Genomic DNA, 21,152 nt, shown 5'->3' on the forward strand with positions numbered 1-21,152 from the left:
ACATCCATGAATCTTACAAGGCTTGCTAATTGCTTCCATTCAAGATACTCAAGCACAAGTAGTAGTGGTCATAAACTCAGAATGAATCCTTTCAGTTGACAGTAAAGGAACTTGAGGTTCTAAAGGATAAGTGACTTGGTCAAATCATATGGGTCATTAAGGACAGAGTCAGAACAAAGATCCAGGTCTCCTCCCAGGTCAATTCATGCCTATGCGTGAGTTACCTTCACTTCTTAGAAATTTTCTATTTTTCTCAAAACTGGTTATCTGTAAAGCCTGTGAGTGTCACACAAGGCTGGGGAATTGGTTATCAAACTTTTAAACCAGATACATCTTGGTAACATAAGTGGTATCAGGACATTTTGGAAGCCAAATAAGGTTTTTCTATTATGTTGGACATTTTAGAATCTAAATAGATATCCTCAATTACCCTGAGTTCCAATAAAAATGCTTTATTTTAAAAACAGAGAATAAGCCATTTGGTAAAATGGTGACAGCTGAGAGCTATCAAATTAACTGTTACTGTTTTAAGAAAATGATATTGAGGGAAGAATAATTATTTTTGTTCCTCTTTCCCTGAGTAGTATATACTTGACCAAAAAGTATCAATATGATGTTGATTAGGTATCTCTGGAATGATTTAATGACAACTGAAGAGTGGGAAAAGAATGTAAATATGCAGTAAAAACCTATTCTATTGATTAATAATAATTAAGCACATATTACAATGAATTCCTTTTATACTTAACAGCAGTAGTAGAGATACTCCAGTTTCAAAATCTTCTGCTATAACTAGAAGGAAAAAGAGAATCTTTACAACACTCCAAGTAGATACAGTCACTGTAAACGTAACACATTTCCTCTTGAGAAAAATCAAGCTGAGAATGAAAATGATTTCTTTATTTTTTTCTTCTGGATTGCATACCTGTGATTATAAATTCTTCAAAGTTAGAGGGAAGCTAACCAAAAACCACTTCATAAAAATAAGTTGATTCATGGGAATGAAAATCAGTCAAACTGGATATAATGTATTATAGACAAAGTAATTGGAAAACTGACCAAACATCTTTCTAGACAGTAGTGGTATCATTCTATCAATTGAGCAAGAAATAGGTTTTACAGGCTGAGAAAATATATTCACCTAATAGAAACAAATTGGTGATTGTTCATAAGCGGCTAAATTGGCTACACAAGAAAAAGTTTTATTAAACTGCCTTGTTTTAATTTATTACATGCCTTAGCCCATCTTTTAAAACTTTAAATTACTTTCTCTTAATAGTGATCAGATTCACTGCAGCATTCATTAAACCGAGAAGACTTTCTTGGGGGACAGATTTCTTTCTGTGAACAATCTTTTCTGGCCTCTCCTATTAGACAGTCAGCTTCATTCCAATGCATGGGAAATACAGAAAATGTACTTAGCTATCTTCCCTGGGAGGTAACTGGGCAGGGCTAACCTCATCAGATGGGAAAATTTTTATCTTTAGCAAAATTAAAAGCAATTCATATAAAACAACAGGCTAGGTAGGATCCATTTAAGGTTCCAAAAGAGTAAACTGACTTTTTTGCTGACTTAGGACCTCAAAGCTCCAGGTATATTTTATTTCCTTTTTTCCCTTTCTTTAAATGAAATACTGCAGCTTAAGCCAGATTGTGGCTCTATCTTTAACTTCATTTGAAAATTTATTAATAACAAAAAACCAAAAGACAGAATTATCATATATAGGACAATTTACAGTTCATTAAAAGATAGAAAGAAAATGAAGGCAAAAGTAAATGAGTTCCACAAAAGACTTATCAGATAAAGGTGCCGTCAGAAGGCCCTGCCTACAACTCCTGTCCACAGCCAGTGGTTTATGACCTCAGGCACATTCCCCCATCTCGCCTGAACTCCTGTTCTTTTGCTTTCAGCTGCTGCAGTCATCACAGTAATGTGGGGAATAAGTGAGACACCCCAGTAATTCCAGGCAAGATTAATTAGGGTAAAAATGGCCAATAAGAGCACATTTTTCCTATTTATAGAACCTAAAACTCATTTGAACAAGAGTTACCAGCAACCCATTTAATGTGTGAGGTTATTAGCTTGGAAATGAGTTTATATTCTTTAAAAATATGGTTCTGATTTATTGACCTTAATTTCATTGCCCTAAAACTCTCACCAGCCGCTCCTCAGAAATCCTAAACAGTGTTGCTATGAGTCGAATCTACTCCACGGCACTTAACAGCAACAACAAAACCTTTCCCAAATATGAATTAAGCTGTCAAGGTAAAGAAAAGGATTAGCCAGATGGTACCTTTTTCCTTATTCAGAGATTTCTCTTTCAAAACCTTCAAGCAAGTCTAGTATTATTTTCATCATCACTTTTGAATTCTACATAATTTATGCTTGATAAATTTCATTTTAAAGTCCAAAATGTTAAAAAGTTACTAATGGTTTAAGTCTTAACGTAATCACAAAGAACTCAGATAAATAAGGATAAAAGCACTTCTGCTGAGCACCTTGCACAATCTTATCTAGTCCCTATTATAGCTGCAGAAGCCCTGGTGGAGCAGTGGCTAAAGCACTTGGCTGCTAACCAAAAGGTCAGCAGTTAGACCCCCACCAGCTGCTCCACGGAGGAAAGTTGACGCTGTCTGCTTCCAAACAGATTACAGCCTAGGAAACTCTATGGGGCAGTTCTACTCAGTCCTACTGGTCGCTGTGAGTTGGCAACAACTTCACAGCAGTGGGTTTAGTTGTGGTTTCTTACAGCTGCCCACTTGCTTCTAGCTCAAGATCCATCTAGTGCTTTTCTTTATTCATTCATGCCTGCCTGCTTTCCTTTCTTCATCTTTCTTTAAGAAAATAAGCTGAAAATACCACACTCCCAGCCTTTCTTTCATTATGTTTAAGAAATTTCTCCTTGCAGGCCTCTCTGAGTGACACACACGGAATTAAGCTCGGCATCAAAATCAGCTACCTAAAACTTGGCATCCATTAATGTTTACGGTTTCACTATGCAATGGAGTCATTTGAGATACTTTAAGAAAAGCCTTCAAATACTGAGATGTTTATTGCATTTTTAAGTATCCACAATCTTAAATATCCTGCTTAAAATTCCTTCTAGATACTTTTAACAGCACGCAATATCAAATATGTGAAATATGAGTTCTCACAATATTACACATTGAAATACCATTTAGAAACAGTATTTTAGGAAATAGAGGGTTTAAGGCAAGACATTCATTTGGAAAAGTTAATTTCTCTCCATCATCCAGACCGACACAATTATTTTTCCACCTCTTTTCAGTGCCTTGGGATATGCAATGTACATTCAGCAACAGGGCACACATATGACCTTGTGGACATACGCCGAGGTCCTGAGTGCCCATTAAATTAATGGAGATATTTTTATATAAGGCGTGGCCCATAAAGACATGGCATGGGAGGGGTATTTCACTCCATTTCCAATCTGGTATATAGGTAATTACCTATCTATAAATGTCCAGTCCCACCCTCCCTCCAGTTAATCTCTTTTCAAACAAACACAAACCCTTTGAAAAGGTGCTAAGATTGGTTTCTGTTAACATACAAAAATGGCCATTTGTGCATGTTCTCTATCAGTGCTTTAGTGATGAATGTCTAGAGGCTACTTCTTGATTCTGATTGCAAACATTGTTTGTTGTGGAAAAACTATTATGTCCGAAAGAATTTTCTTGTTCATCCCACTTTTTCGATCGTATGAGCTGAATATTTTCATGGGTAGTCTTTCCTCTTTGAGTCTTTTTCACTGGCAACAACAGTAATACTAAGATACCAGCAATGTGAAGGCAATAATACCAAGAGCTAAAAGAAAAAAGGGGAAAAAAAGTTTACTAAATTGTGCTAATTAATCATTTTAAATAACTGAATACTTGGCAATATGCCATATACTTCCCTCCCCCCCCCCAAAGATGTGCTTATTTAATATTGTTGTTTTTAAGTGCTGTCAAGTTAGTTCAGACTCAGCAACCTTGTCTAGGGGTTCCGAGGAGCAGCTGGTGGGTTTCAACTGCTGACCTTGTTGTTTACAGTCCAGAACTTATCATACAGTGTCACACCCGGAGGAGTATACTGTTATTTTTTCCCATTCTCATGAGATGGAGTATTCCGAAACAGTGTATGCAAATTAGTATTTATAAAGCACTGTAAAAACCCCAAAACCAAAGTGGTTGCTGTCAAGTCAATTCTGACTCATGGCCACCTGATGTGTGTATTGCAGAGTAGAACGGAGCTCTGCAGGGTTTTCACGGCTGCTGACCAAAAGGCCTATCTTCAGAGGCACTTCTAGATGGGTTCAAACAGTCAAGCTTTTGGCTTCAGTTAGTAATGTGCTTAACCACTTGTAACTAATGCTGCTTATAATCATGATTGTTGTTGTTGTTGTTTAGTGCCGTCAAGTCGGTTCTGACTCACAGTGACCCTGTACAGGGTTTCTGAGGAGCAGCTATTGCTTTGTAAGGGTCATAATGCCACAACTAAATGGAATAACAATAAAAAGGTACTTTTTATTGTTAAGTGCCATCAAGTTGGTTCCGACTCATAGTGACCCTGTATAGAGTTTCAGAGGCTCTAAATCTTGGCATGAGCAGAAAGCATATCTTTTTCCCGTGAAACAGAATATAAAGAAAAAGGTACTTAGCGATCTAAAAAGTCATCTTTCAAACCACAGAGTCAAATACTGAGTAAACAAAGGATGCAAGACAGGAAAGGCTTCGACTCGCAGACCTCCCCTGATATATACTCTCCCTAATTAAGTAGCAAATATTCTAATGAAGTAAGTGATAAATAAGCTATGTTTATATTGTATTGTGTATATATGGTTTCTCGATAGGTACTTTTATTTGGCTAAAGTAACCATCACTGAAAGAACTGTTAGATGTATCATCTCTCAAATCAAATATAAACCAAATGTGACCGAAACTGTTTCCATAGCTGAATTCATATGATTCTGAATCAAACACCTAGAATAGAAAATCCCACCATCTCAGTCACATTTAGACAATATGTAATCATTTTACTAAAATGAAAATTGCATTAAGAGTTAGTGTCTTCCTTTATGGCAGCAGCCATATTCAATGCAACCATTTTTGAACACATTCTCTGCTAAAGTAATTCTAAATACTAAGGTACTAAAGAATTTATATGAGAACAAATCTTTTTCTTTCAAATATATTGCAATCTAATATAGGTGAGTGGTAATATAGGTGAGTGGAGTTTGGTGAGGAAGGTGGAAGAGGTAAACAGATAACCAATACTGAATTCAAAACAACTTTTATAAGGTAGAGGTAACCCAAGTACTATGCCGGAAATGACAAATTGAAGAGGAATGGTGTTGTATTCATTGTCAAAAGGACATATCCAGATCGGTCATGAGGTACAACTCTGCCTGTGACAGGATAATATCCATGTGTCTACAGGGAAGCCAAGTTAATACCACTATTATTCAAAATTACGCACCAACCAGTAAAGCCAATGAGAATGAAATAGGAGAATTTTACCAACTTCTTCAATGTGAAATGGATCAAACATGCAATCAAGATGTATTGATCATTACTGGTAATTGGAATGCAAAGGTTGGGAGCCAAGAGGAAGAATCTGTAATTGGAAAATATGGCCTTGGTGATATAGAAATAATGCGGGAGAATGCATGATAGAATTCTGCAAAATCAATGATTTGTTCATTTCAAATACCTTCTTTAGACAGCATAAGAGATGACAATACACATGGACCTCACTAGATGGAATACACAGAAATCATATTGACTACATCAGTGGAAAGAAACGATGGAAAAGCTCCATATCATCAGTGAAAAGGCCAGGGGCAGACTGTGGAACAGACCATCAATTACTCATATGTAAATTCAAACTGAAGCTAAAGAAAATGAAAACAAGTCCATGAGAGCCAAAATATGACCTTGAATATATCCCACCTGAATTTAGAGATTATCTAAAGAACAGATTTGATGCATTAAGCACTAAAGACCGAAGACCAGAAGAGTTCTGGGATGACATCAAGAACATCATATATAAATAAAGCAAAAAGTCAATAAGAAGACAAGAAAGAAGGAAAAGGTCAAGATGAATGTTAGAAGAGACACTGACACTTGTTCTCCAGCGTAGAGATGCTAAAGCAAATGGAAGAAATGAGGAGGTCCAATAGCTGAACAAAAAATTTCAAAGATCAGCTCAAGAAGATAAAGCCAAATATTACCTCAAAATGTGCAAAGTCAGAAATGTGCAAAATCTGGAGTCAGAAAACCAAAAAGGAAAAACAAGCTCAGCATTTCTCAATGGGGGAACTGAAGAAAAAATTCATGCCTTGACTTTCGTTATTGATGCAGAATGCATCAAGAAAAGATGGAAGGAATATGCAGAGTCACTGTACCAAAAGGAAATGGTTAATGTTCAACCGTTTCAAGAGGTAGCATATGATCAAGAGCCAATGATACTTAGGGAGGAAGTCCAAGGTGCATTGAAGGAACTGGCAAAGAACAAGGCACCAGGAATTGATGGAATAAAAATTGAAATCTTTCAAGAAAGTGAGGCAGCACAGGAGGCACTCACTCATCTCTGCCAAGAAATTTGGAAGACAACTATCTGGCCAACTGATTGGAAGAGATCCATATTTGTGCGCATTCCAAAGAGAGGTGACCCAACAGAATGCGGAAATCATCGGACAATCTCATTGATATCCCATGCGATTAAAGTTTTATTATAGGTACTTCAGAAACAGCTGCAAGCATACATTGACAGAGAACTTCCAGAGGTTCAAGCCAGATTCAGAAGAGGCCATGGAATGAGGAATATCATTGCTGATGTCCGATAGATCTTGGCTGAAAGCAGAGAATATCAAAAAGATGTTTACCTGTTCTTTACTGACTACACAAAAGCTTTCAATTGTGTGGATTATGACAAGCTATGGACAACAATGCAAAGTATGAGTATTCCGGATAACTTAATTGTGCTCATGAGGAAAATCTACCTGGACCAAGAGGCAGTTGTTCGAACAGAGCATGGGAACACTGAATGTTTTAAAATTAAAAAAAGGTGTGTGACAAGGTTGTATCCTTACACCATACTTATTCAACCTGTATGCTGAGCAAATAATCTGAGAAGCTGGGTTGTATGAAGAAAAACGTGGCATCAGGATTGGAGGAAGACTCATTAACAACCTGTGATATGCAGATGATACAACCTTGCTTGCTGAAAGTCCTCCTGAAGAGGACTTAAAATATTTACTGATGAAGATCAAAGAGCACAGCCTTCGGTATGGATTACTTCTCAATGTAAAGAAAACAAAATTCCTCACCACCACTGGACCAATAACATTCTTCTCAACGGAGAAAAGATTGAAGTTGTCAAGGACTTCATTCTTCTTGGATCAACAACTATAAACACTCACTGAAGCAGCAGTCAAGAAATCAAACAATGTATTGCATTAGGCAAATCTGATGCACAAGACCTTTTGAAAGTGTTGAAGAGCAAAGATGTCAGCTTGAGGACTAAGGTGCTCCTGACCCAAGCTATGGTATTTTCAGTAACCTCCTATGCATGCGAAAGCTGGACAGTGAAAAAGGAAGACCATAGAAGAATTAATGCTTTTGAGTTATGGTGTTGGAGGAGAATATTGAAAGAGCCATGGGCTGCCAAAAGAACCAATAGATCCATTTTGGAAGAAGTGCAGCCAGAGTGCTCCTTATAGGCCAAGACGGCCAAACTTCGTCTCTCATACTTTGGACATATTGTCAGGAGGGAATAGTCCCTGGAGAAGGATATCATGTTTGTTAAGGTGGAGGGTCAGAGAAAAGAAGACTACACCCAATAAGATATATTGGCAAAGTGGCAGCATTGATGGTCTCAAGTGTGGCAACAGTAGTAAGGTTGGCCATGGATTGGGCAGTATTTTGTTCTGCCTATGCATAAGGTTGCTATGAGTCGGTACCCACTCAATGGTACCTAAAACAACAACAACAACAACCCAAGTACCAATGAAACACAAAAGACAAAATAAAAAGAAACAAGTTAACAGAAAAATGAGTAATTTACTTTCCATTGGATAAACTGAGTCAAGAACTGTCTTCAAAACTAAACAAAACAACAACACAGCTTTAGGAGAATTACAGCTACACTTGATAGTAAAATCTTTGTGATAGATGTGGCAGCAGTCACCCTATTTCTCGGTCTATATCAGACCCTCATCTGAGGATCTGGTAATATGAGCCATTCCATTAGAAAACTTGAGAGTGCTTGGTTTAATATTAAAGAGTAACTGATAGTGCATTTAGCTGCAAGAAATAAGGCTATGGTGCTATTTTTCTATTCTACCCAATAGCAGGGAGCTTTCTTTTAAAAATGAAGTTATTCCTCAGACAAATTTTAAAAAAGCAACACTTACCTGTAAAACATGAATGATGGTTTTATAGACAGAAGTACAAACGGCACAACTGTGTAACTTACTGCTATTTGAGTTACTATCCATGTTATAACATCATAAAATAATTTAAGCTGGGAAGGTTCAATGAAATAATGTCTAAAGTTATTTCTCATCTGAAATAAAGAAACACAAAAATATTTGCTTCATCTTTAAATTAACATTCTTTACAACATTACACTGACCATATGAACTGTTTCAAGGATGTAGAATAACAAACTATCATACACCATTGGTGGGAGTCTAAAGAGTATTAATTAGTTGGGAAAAGGTGGGTTACACAAACTAATGCATATGAGCAAAAAAATACAGAGAGGAAGATAATGTACGCAAGCAAAATGTAAACAGGTGAGTCTGGGTAAAGAGCATAGGTTGAAATTGTATCAAAATTAAGTGTTATTTTTTTTCAAAGTAGTTAAAAATTGTTGTTGTTGTTATGTGCCGTGGAGTCTATTCCGACTCATAGCGACCCTGTACAGGGTTTTCGAGTTGAAAATAACACTGCCTAAAACAAAGTAAAACCAATTGCCATGAGACAACTCCATGTGCCTTCCAGTCGACTCCGACTCAGAGTCAGGGGCCCCATAGGGTTTCTTAGACTGTAATCTTTTTAGGAGCAGATTGCTACGTCTCTTCTCAATGAAGAGGCTGGTGGGTTTTGAATTAGAGTTTTTATGACACAATAAAACGAAATGTTTTGGGTGTTTTTTTTCCCACAGAGGAGCCCAGGTGGCACAGTGGTTAAGCAGTCAGTCATGTAGTGCTATTTGAACCACTAGCCGCTCCACAGAAGAAAGATGTGGCAGCCCTGGAAACCCAGTGCTTTGTCCTTATAGGGTCACTTAATGGGAATTGACTAGATGGCAAAAGCTTTGAGTTTGGTTTAATCTTTACAGGAGCAGATCGCCAGGTCTTTTCCCCCCAGAGTCACTGGTGGGTTCAAACCCAGTAACTTTCCAGTAAGCAGCCAAGTCCTTTAACCACTGTGCCACCAAAGCTTCTTCATAGCTCCTTCCATCATATTTGGTAAATTACAGTATACCCAAAAGTTCCATTGATTGTCAAATTTTCCTACTATTATGAACTGAGACACCCTTATCTTTTCTTTAATCTCCACATTTATGAAAGACAAATATAGGCAATGCCTCAGAGATATTGTAAGTATGGGTCTAGACCACAGCAATACTGCACATATCACAAGTCATTATTGTTGTTAAGTGCCACTGAGTTGGTTCCAACTGACAGCGACCCTGTATAGAGTTTCTGAGGAGCAGTTGATGAGTTTGAACTGCTGACCTTGTGGTTCACAGTCTAGTGCTTATCTTATAGTGCAATAAAGCACACAATTCTGGGAGGTTTCCCAGTGCATATAAAACCTATGTTTACACTAGACTGTAAAGATTTACAGCCTTGGAAACTCTACACAGGATCAGTATGAGTCAGACTTGACTCCATGACGGTTAGTTTGGTTTGAGTTGTAGATAGTCGATAAAGTTTACAATTGCTTTGTAAAAAGTTCAAGATACTGTACCAAATTGTGATCATAGAGCTATAAAGAAACTACATGCTGTTGCAAAATTAGCAATGATAGTCTTGACTGATGCACAGTGTTGCCACAAACTTTCAATTTGCACACACACAAAAAATCTGTAAAGCACAATAAACCATGTATGCCTGTAGATACTATATACTGAGCTTAGGTAAAACAGCATTTATTAAAATGTATGACAGCGCAACACACTATTTATTCATTAATGACAGCCTGGAAAAGCTTTTCAAAAGAGTTTTCTAATAACTACGATACAATTTTTTTAGCCTATAAGCAGTCATTTCCAGTTTTGATAAAGGCAAAGGTCAGTATCATTTTGTATTCCTCACTTTTCTTGTCTAATGTTCATAATAATAATAATAACAATAAAGGCCCTGCTATGAGGATACCACACTTGTTTTCCAGAGGTGATTTGGTATGTGGTTAATGGTTCTTCCATAGACAATTATTTGTTTCCCCTTGAAGTTTTATTTATATTGTAGTTGAGAATATCCACAGATCATCACCAATTCAACAGTCCCTACAGTACATGTTAGTATCATTGACTGCATCCTTTGAGTTAAACAACCATTCTCATAGCCTCCTCGTTCCTCAGTAACACGACAGGTTCCTGCCTAATCTTTTGATTTGCTATTGTCAATTTGATCCCAGATACAGAGTTCTTGAAAGAGCATAATACTCAAGAAAGACTTTTTTTAAAAAAAAAATTAGTTAACAATGTTATTAAATGTCATGGAGTTCGTTTAGATTCATAGCGACCCTCTAATAGAATTTCCGAGGAGCAGCTAGTGGACTTGAACTGCTGATCTTGTAATTAGTAGTACAATGTTTATCCTACAGCACCACACCAGGACTCTAAAATTATTGTTTGTTTTAAAGACTCCAGGGGTTATTTTTGGCTTAAGGTTCAAAAGATTACCTCAGGGCAATAGTTTCAGTGATTTATTTACATTCCATGGCTCCAGAAAGTCTAGAATCCATGTGAATTTGAAATTCTGTTCTGCATTTTAAAAAATCAGGATTCTACAAGAACTCCATATCTAGTTCTTCTGGTCTCATGACAAATGAGGCAATTATCCACACATTCCCTATCTCCTATTATTACTGACTCTTCTTCCTAAAGGAGCTCTGGTAGCATAGTGGTTACGAATCAGGCTGCAAACCTCAAGGTCAGCAGTTTGAAACTACCAATCGTTCCGTGGGAGAAAGATGAGGCTTTCTGTTCCTGTAAAGATTTACAGCCTCGGAAACCCTGTACAGGGTCGCTATGGGTCAGAACCAACTCGACTCGACGGCACTTAACAACAACTTCCTATTTAGCTTCAAAGGAACCAAGACTAATTATCATGCCTTGGATGGCTGCTTGCAAGCTTTTAAGACCCCAGGCACTATGCTACCTGGTGGTGGTGGTTATGTGCCGTTGAGTCAGTTCTGACTCATAATGACCCTGTATAGGGTTTCTGAGGAGCAACTGGTAGGTTTGAACTGTTGACCTTGTATTTCGCAGTCCAGTACTGATCCTACAGCTCCACACCAGGAGTCTTTTTATATAAGTGAGGTCATATGATATTTGTCTTTTCGTGATTCACTTTTTCACTCAGTCTGTTTTCCAAAGGAGTACTGGTAGCGTAGTGGATTATGAATCAGGCTGCTAACCACAAGGTCAGCAGTTTAAATCCACCAGTGGCTCTGTGGAAGAAAGATGAGACTTTCTACTGCCATAAAGATTGACAGCCTTGGAAACCCTATTCAGGGTTACTATCAGTCAGAATAGACTCGACAATACACAACAACAAATGTCTTCCAGCTCCATCAATCCTGTAGCATGTATTAAGATTTAATTTCTCCTACTGGTTGAGTAGTATTCCACTGTATGTGTGTACCACATTTTGTTAATCCATTCATCCGTTGACATTCATTTAGGTTACTTCCATCTTTGGCTATCAAGAGTAATGCAACAATGAACACCGGTGTACAAGTCTCTTTTTGAGACTCTGCTTTCAAATCTTTTGGGTATCTACCTACGAGTGGAATTTTTTTGAGGAACAGCTACACTTTGTTTTCCACAGCGGCTATCCTAGTTTGCATTCCTACCACAGCAGTGGATAAACGTTCCAAGTCCCCCACATGTTCATTTGTTGTTTATCAAATGTTATCCCCAACATTTGTTATTTTCTTTCTTTCTTTTTAAAAAATCTTAGCCACTGTTGTTTGTGCCATTGAGCCATCCTAGTGGGAGTGAAATGGTCTGTCGTTGTGCTTTTAATTTGCATCTTGCTGATGCCTAGTGATGCCGCTTCTGTGTGCCACAGAGTCAGTTCCTACTCATAGCAACCCTGTATAGGGTTTCCGAGGCTGTTTATCTTTATGGGAGCAGAAAGTCTCATCTTTCTCCCACAGCACCACACCAGGACTCCAAGTATACTGTAAGCTACCAGAATATAGACCCCTTATTTATTACTTCCTGGCTGTCGATGTATTTCAAAATTAAATATATTGTTAAGTGCTATTGAGTCAGTTCTGACCAATAGTGACACCATATAGGGTTTGTACCACTGACCTTGTGGCTAACAAGGTCTCATCCTACAGCACCACACAATCATTTATTTCCTAGTTTCTGAAATTAATCCATTTTACTTGTTAAGGAACTCTAGTGGTATGATGGATTATGAACTGAGCTGCTGATCATAAGGTCAACGGTTTGAATCTACCAATTGCTCTGTGGGAGAAAGATGAAGCTTTCCACTCCCATAAAGAGTTACAGGCTCAAAAACCCTAGACCTATCAGCTGGTACCAGCTATCATCTGGTACCGACTTGGTGGTATCCTACCACCACCACTTCTAAGTACCATATTAACCTTGTTTATACATTGTTTTTGTAGTGTAATTTTCCTCTCATAAATTTTCAAAGACTTTAATACTAAATTGTCCTTCCTCTTCTCCAATCATGTCACCAACCTGATTTTATAAGTAATTCCCAAAACATTATTCCAGGTTCCCACCAGGCAAATACTAAAAGAACAGTATCTGACTTTTAATGGAGTACTCTACCACCAAAAATAGCCCATCAGCTTTTCTTGCTCTCTTGATATTTTACTTATCATCCACAGCATCACTCCAAGGTTACAGCTGTCAGGAAATATTTCTAAAATAACCCTCTGATTGTTTTCATTTAACCTGTATAATTATCCGTTAGGAGTCCTGGTGTGGTGCTGTGGGTTAATGTGCCGGACTGCCAGGTTGGTTTGAACTGCAAGATCGACAGTTCAAGCTCACCAGCCGCTCCTTGGAAACCCTATACAGGGTTGCTATGAGTCGGAACCGACTCAACGGCACTTACCAACAACAATAGTTAGTTACTCTTTAAGAAATTTAACAAAGACTTTAACAATTTTGGGGTACCCTCCTATGTGCCCATATTATAAAAACATATTTTTGCCTCATGTCAACGAAGTGTGGACTTAATGCAATAAACATGAAAATGTTTAGCTTTCTTCCAACGTAGAGTATAATACTAATCACGGCCAAAGAAATACCTCTACCTTGTGAAACAGGCTCAATAGCTGTTTATAACAGTTCAAACGGACTACCATTGAATTATAAAATAAAATTCTGGATACTTACAGCTCGTGCTGCTAATGTCATTAACACCCCTGTTAGAAATGTTAGATAATATCCTGGGTATACCCCATGCCAAATGGCAGAGAGAATGAACGTCTGGATAGTTGGACTGAAGGAGGCTCGTTCATAACACACCCTAGAAACCATGAAAAACATGGAAGAGCCAAAAGGAGTGATTGATTAGAGTTTATAAAGCCCCACAATGCTGTTGTTTTTTTTTAAATAGTGGAAATATATATGTATATATATAACAAAACATTTACCACTTCAACCATTTCACATGTACAACTCAGTGACATTAGTTATGTTCACCATGTTGTATAACCATCATCACTATCCAATAGCTCATTCTGTTTTGATTAATGATAGAATTTAGGATAATAAAAGGTACAATTTATCATAGGAAATACTTAATCTGTGACCATAGGGAGATTACAGCTATTAAGTATCAAATTTTGTTCTCATTTTCTTACTGGTAAATGTCATTGTTAAAATAATCATTTCCAATATTTGCAGTCTATACAGTGTATAAAAATAAATTATTACTGATATTAAAGTTACCACTTTTGTTCTATGTTATTTTATTGGTTTCATTAAAAAAGTCAAGAACTTTCAATATTCTTTCTGGAAAATAACCTATGTAACAGGGTAAAGAATTCAAATAAAGGTAAGATTTCCCAAAAATAACAAATTGAAAATAAAACAATAACACACAGATTAGCTCAGACAATCTGTAGCCACTGGTAGATTATATGAGACCAGGAAGAGAAACATAGGTACTACACAGATTACAAATGAGTTCTAGTCCTAAACTTGTCTTTAAGCTGAATTTGCACACAAGTCAGAACAGTTAAGTCAGTAGTGTCAAATGTTCATATCTACTGTTAGTAAGTCAAATTTGTCTTAGTATATATATATATATGAAGGGGCTTCAAAAAGTTTATGGAAATGGGATTAAAAGATAATGAAAATTTTCACAAACTTTTTGAAGTCCCATTATATAGTGTACCTTTCTATGCATAAAAAGACACTAAAGAAACACTAGACACATTAAAAGTTTTAATAGTAATAATAAGATTTTGAGATATTTGTCACAAAATAATGCCTGCTTTTTTATTATAAATCATTGCTGCTGCTGTTAAATGCTGTTGAGCCAGTTCTGACTCATAGTAACCCTGTTATAGGGTTTCCGAGGAGTGACTGGTGAGTTTCAACTACCGACCTTGCAGCTCAAACTGACCTTGTGGTCCAGTGCATTATTCTGCAGTGCCACACCAGGGCTTTATAAACCATTGTGTGTACCTAGAATTTTTAATATAATAGGGTTTATGGGGCTTAGGGGCTGGTTCATAACTTTGGGTTTTAAATAGAATTATGGGGTTTTATGTAAGTCAGTCATCCATAACTCAGGGACCACCTATATTTTGAATATCTCAAAGATAAAGATATCCATCCCTTGAGTATTACAAAAAAAAAAAACAGAAAGAAAGAAAAGACTGCTTTACAAATAAGTCATTAAAGCCCTACTGATACAGGGACAATATTTTAATGAAGTAAGTTCAAGACAGGGTAATATATCTACAGAACAATGACAAAGAATCACCCAATTTCTATGCAATCCCCTGATCCCCTCTCTTAGGGATATTGCTGTCTCTGTCTGGGCTGCCTGCCACACCTCCTTGTCTATCTGATGTCTTAATGCATCTCCTAAACACCAGTCCCAGCGGAAACATCGTCTACTTCTGTGAAGTTTTTCCTCTTTTCCCTTCAAGCCCTCACTGTTTCTGTTCTCTCTCTGTTGCCATCCTCAACATAGAGAACAGCATGGACTGATCTGTGTTTTTAACAAGATAGGAACTCTTTGGTTGTTGTTACATGCTGTTGAGTCAGTTCTGACCCATAGCGACCCTGTATAGGGTTTCCAAGGAGCGACTGGTGAGCTTGAACTGCCAACCTTGCAGTTCAAATGGCTTTGCAGTCTGGCGCAGTAACCCACAGCACCATACCAGGACTTGGAACTCTTTGGTAGCAGGTATTATATCTTCTTGTTTTACTCATCTTTGTATCCTGTACCTAACATAGAAAGATCTATTGAAGTAAAATACTTAAGACTGGAACAATTCTGGAAAAGTTAGGACGTATGTGCAGTGGCTTTCTGGGTCCTTTAAGAAAAAAATTAAATAAATCTCTGATAAAATGAGAACAGGAGCTAAAGATGAAGATACTGGTGTTCTCAGACATGGGTGGAGGTCTTTATAGCCTGGCTGAAAGCTCAGCGATATCCATGTTCATCACAGTCAAACGGCTCAAGCAGAAACAGCTCACTGATTAATATATAATATAGTGCCTTATTTTGGAGAAGATGTTGGTATGTTCTTGTTAACATCAAAGTCACAATATCACTCAACACACTGCTAATTTAATCAAGAATCTGAATTTGGTAAAAAGCATAACCCCAAGTAGTAGATGCCAAAGTACATTTAAAGATAGTTCTTGAAGGAACATACCTTTTGAGCCAAAGAGCTGTCTGAATATTCCAATTATCAAGAAACATCTTGAAACTTGTTGACATCTGAAAAACAAAGAAATTTTTTTTCTTTGGCCAACATAATAATGAAATTTTAAATACAATAATGTTTTATTGTACTGAAAATAAATTTAACATTGATGGTCTTGACAGTAACAACGGTGAAATGAAAGAATAATGTCATTAAGCTCTTCCTTTCTTCACCATCGTGTGAGTGCTGCTATGTTCCATCTTCACTGTCTCCTCATAAGACTTTCAGGATCAAGAGATTCCTGGCCAAGAAACAAAAGCAGAACTGTCCCATCCCCAATGGATTCCAATGAAAACTGGTAATAAAATCAGATACAACTCCAAGAGAAGACACTGGAAAAGAACCAAGCTGGGTCTCTAAGGACTCGCACATACGATGATACAGTACATGATACACCCAGGTCCTGGCACTCTACCATATCAAGTTCAATTTTGCCAAGATTTGATCAACTGAACATGTTTTATAAAACTTCTGGTTTCTTCCTTTATTTTTATGCTTCTGCATTTAAAGAGCTTGGCTAATAAATATGTGAGACCTTTGGTTTGGGGAAAAAAAAAAGTAATGTCATTAATAAAAATACTTCACAACACCAACTTGGGATATCACATTATAATTATGAAAACAAATTATTATACCTCAAGTATTGTAAGGACTGCTTGACTACTCATCACAAAGTGGATGGTTTGAGCCCACGCAGTGGGTCCGTGCAAGAAACAACCTGGCAGTCTACGCCTATAAAGATTACAGCCAAGGAAACCCCATGGGCCACATCTACTCTATCATATGTTATTGTTGTTATGTGCCGTGGAGTTGGTTCCAGCTCATAGCGATCCTGTACAGGGTTTCTGAGGCTGTAAATCTTTACGGGAGCAGAAAGCCTCATCTTTCTCCTGTGGAACAGCTGGTAGTTTCGAACTGCTGACCTTAAGGTTCGCAGCCCGATTTGTAACTACTATGCTACCAGAGCTCCTCTATCATCTAGAGACACAGTAACTTGGAAATGACTTGATGGCACACAGGAACCAGAACCAAGTATCATAGAGTAATTAACTTCTTAGTGATTTACTGACCTCTATTTGCTGAATTCTCAAATTGGAAATTAAGTCCCAACGAGCTGCTCCATTTGTGTCATATCCTCTGAAACCAAAGCCTGCAGCATTATTAATGGCATCAGCTACATTAAACAAAACAATAAAAAGGCATTAAGAACCTAAGTAACCATCATTCATATTCTCCCAGAAGATGTGTATTATCATATGCTACCAATTTTTACTCTAAAACAATAAAAGTAGATGTATTCTAACTTTTAGGGCAGGTCAGAAACATTATCAGATACCATGAAAATAACTACCTCATTAGGGACAATTTGGTCAGTCTATAAAACATCAGACATTATTAAAAGCTTATATTGAAGGCAAGTGAAATTTAAAAGTTGCAGACCCAATATAGAAAATAATATTCCAATGTTAGAATTATTTAGTAATGGGATATAGTGGAGTATGTTCAACCGTCCATCAAAGAAATTCTGGCCTGGGATCACCATGTTCTTTTTATCACATATCTGACCTTTATTAAAAATATATATGTTTGCCATAATATTGTCATTCATTTTTTTCCCCTTTCTGGTCCATCCAAATCCATTCCATTTATGAATCTCTAGATTTTTTGTGTGAATTCTCTTAACCATAATGCTCAATTAGTTATTTCTGCTTTAGAAACATGAGAATGAGTCAAAAAGTACTGCTACCAGGGTTCCAGTTCATAGAAACATATTTTCAAATGTCTCTGATCAGTGGATGGCTTCAGACAAGGTCTCTCAGTAATGCACTTGTCTTAGTCTTGCTAGGGTACCTTCAAAAATACTTCCAATCATAACAATAGCTCTCATAACACGAGCAGATATATGCACACCAATGTTCATAGCAGCACTAGTTACAATAGCAAAAAGATGGAGATAGCCTAAGTGGTCATCAACTGAAGAATGGATGAACAAACTGTGGTACATACACACAATGGAATATTATGCTACCTTGAAGAACAACAAAGAAGCTGTAAGCTATCACATAACATGGGTGAAACTTGAGGACATTATGTTGAGTGAAATTAGTCAGTCACAAAAGGAGAAATACTGCATAGGACCACTATTGTAAAAAACTAAGAAAAAGAACCCATAGTAAAGGCGGAGGTGGGATTCTTTGCTGGTTACCGGGATGTGGGAGTTGGGGTGAGGGGAGGGAGGGGAAGGTGGAGCACAGGGTAGGGAATAGACAGAGGATACTTTGGGTGCTGGGGGGGACAATACACAAGAAGGGGGAGGGGAATGGTAGAATAAGGTGCTTGGTAAAACAATTAGGCAGATTTGCATAGGCTAAGTGAGACAGAGGTAAATGATGTATCCACAACATTGTAACAACAGGGCTCTGGGATACAGGGATTGAGACATGGTTGGAAAGGGCAAAAGGGGGAAAATAATGTTAAGATGCTTGGCTGTCTTTTGAATCATGGTTTCCCTGGCATACCATTATAAAATAAATACTTGAGAGGGGGAGAAAAAGGAATAGCCAAAAATATAATCATAGAAAGCTTGTAAGTCTGTCTTCTGCCTATAACTGATTGGAATACCTAAAATGGGGCTACAATGTGCCCAGTGAAGGAGGCTTCCTGTGGAGCCTCTGCATTACATAAAACCATAGGTGGAATCCTGAACCCCATCCAGAATCTTTGAGGTGGGAAATTTCCACTGGAAAGGACAAGCAGACCAGCCTGGAGTGGCTAGAAGAACAGAAGATACTTCTTGAAAGAAAGACCAACAGGAAAAATACAAAACAATAGCGGCAGTCTGACTGACTACTACAAGAATAAGCAAGTAGCTCCCCCAGGAGACATCAAGGCAAGTGGTCGGGTCCCCTCAGGGCAAACCCCTTCCAAGACTAAGACTCAATAGGAATACACGAGCAGACACATGCTCTGACTAGTGACCACTTTGGTCACCAATAAGGGGAAGTGAGGGAAAAACCACAATGAAACTGCGAGCTAAGTCCAACCACATTCAATAGACTCCTGTGAACCCTGGTGAAGACCTGGTTGGCCAGCGGTTTGGCAAGACCTGGGGACTCCCGGGCCCACAGACATGGCCAGAGGAATAGAGTGGAAAATGAAGCATCCAGTTGATATGAAGAGAGGGCATATCAAGAATACCCACACTTGCAGATAATACCCACTTGACCTGGCTTCAATGGCTGGATGATCAGAGCTTAACTAGAAGAAGAAAGAAGAGGAAAAAAAAACAGTAATCTGATATAATTTAATGAACTTGACCTAAACCTATGGATGCAGTAGCTCAAAAGAGGGAACAAATCTTTACAACGAGGATCATTCCCACCCCCTCAATATACAGGGTAGACAGGGATGGGCAACTTGGACATTGGCTACCCAAAATGTGGGGGAGGGCTACAAAGGCAAGAAGTGACTGACTTATAAGCTTTCAAGAGGCAGCCTAGATCCAGAGGGTGCAGAGAAAGTGAAGAATCTCCACTGAGTAGTATCCAATCTGTCTGGGCGTGGCTGATGAAAGGAGATGGGGATAGCACTCATGTGGTAAAATAGTTGAATAATTACTATCAGGATTGACTGTGAGGATTGGAAATGTAAAAGTAGACATTTTGAAACACAGAATGAAGTGGTTGACTTTGCAGATCAGGAGCAGAGGCCCCTGGGACCATGAAGGGAGAAGAGTGGAGTGCGGGACCCTACCTAGAGAAACTGTGATGCCTGAGATGGAGGCAGAGATGATGACATGGAGAGATGGAACAGCTGGGAACGCTAGACCCAGAGAGGAAGAGGGTCTGTGTGCTGACAACCAGGGGGCAGGCTTGTGGGGTGTACCCTTTGGTTGGTTGATTATACATGAAGGGGACTGTAACCATGGCGATGGAATGATATACGATAGGATGAATGTAAAGCTAATGTTCTCCCATGTAAACTTATCGTATAATTCATAATACAACAGTTAAAAATAAAGCAGTGGCTCCCAGGGGGATCTATTGGTAGACAAGTCAGCTGTTAGTAGACAGGGCAGCTCAGGTTATGGAGACTCGTTTGGGATTCCGAACTGATCGCTTTGATAGATTTTCTTGAAGGACACAGGAGGGTCATGGGACTTATTAAGAAGCAGCTTTAAGAAAAGTGAAAACTGCATTTGTGAGAAAAAGGACAAAGAAGTTGCACTGACTATTTTTTTTCCCTATAACAACAATGCACCTGTGCATTCTTCATTGGTAGCAAGGACTGTCCTAGGAGAATTCTGTTGGGAAATCTTATCCCCAATCTGTATCCTCAGGCTTGTTTTTGTTCCCCAAACTCGAAGCACATTTAAAAGGAACATGATTTGAGTCTCTTGAGGCTGCCCAAGCTGCCATTTTGACGTGGTGTGAGTCCATGAATATAGTAGCAATCATATTCAAAAGAATATTAAAACCATAATGTATTAATAATTTGGCGAGCACTCCTAGACAAATGGCTGCAAAATAACAACTCCTTCCTCTATCATGTTTGCTGTCACTTGCAATTTCTTCACTTATTCATTCTTTCCATCTTTTCTATCCTATTGGGATCTGAGAACAATTCAACTCTGTACCAATATATCATCTCACAACAGAACTGATCCAAGGTATGATCATAGAAACCTTTATTAAAGAACAAAATATCAAAATGTGAAGCAATTGCTTCTTGACATATCCTCCATCTAGGTTTATACACTTCTGAAAGTAGTGTTTCCATCTCTCTAACATTTCCCTAAAGAATTCCACACTCTTTGATTCACATTGATCACAAAGAAATTTAAAACATGTTTTCTATGAATTAGAACCCTGGTGCTCTGGTAGCATAGTGGTTACGAATCGGGCTGCGAACCTTAAGGTCAGTGGTTCGAAACTACCAGCCGCTCCGCGGGAGAAAGATGAGGCTTTCTA

At 38.0% G+C, this 21,152-nt stretch overlaps 1 protein-coding gene across 1 annotated transcript in view; it reads right to left on the bottom strand.

Annotated features, from left to right (window-relative positions):
* Positions 1–2,753: 2,753 nt before the first annotated feature.
* MBOAT2 (membrane bound O-acyltransferase domain containing 2) overlaps positions 2,754–21,152 on the bottom strand; it is a 226,255-nt gene continuing 207,856 nt past the window's right edge. Inside the window, exons 9-13 of the mRNA XM_006863979.1 lie at positions 17,253–17,356; positions 16,132–16,196; positions 13,628–13,760; positions 8,418–8,569; positions 2,754–3,826 (exon numbers count right to left, since the gene is read on the bottom strand). Coding sequence (XP_006864041.1) covers positions 3,601–3,826; positions 8,418–8,569; positions 13,628–13,760; positions 16,132–16,196; positions 17,253–17,356 — 680 coding nt within the window. The 3' untranslated portion in view covers positions 2,754–3,600. The remainder of the gene's footprint in view (positions 3,827–8,417; positions 8,570–13,627; positions 13,761–16,131; positions 16,197–17,252; positions 17,357–21,152) is intronic.

This window comes from Chrysochloris asiatica, unplaced genomic scaffold (assembly GCF_000296735.1).
Source record: "Chrysochloris asiatica unplaced genomic scaffold, ChrAsi1.0 scaffold00058, whole genome shotgun sequence".
NCBI lineage: Eukaryota > Metazoa > Chordata > Mammalia > Afrosoricida > Chrysochloridae > Chrysochloris > Chrysochloris asiatica.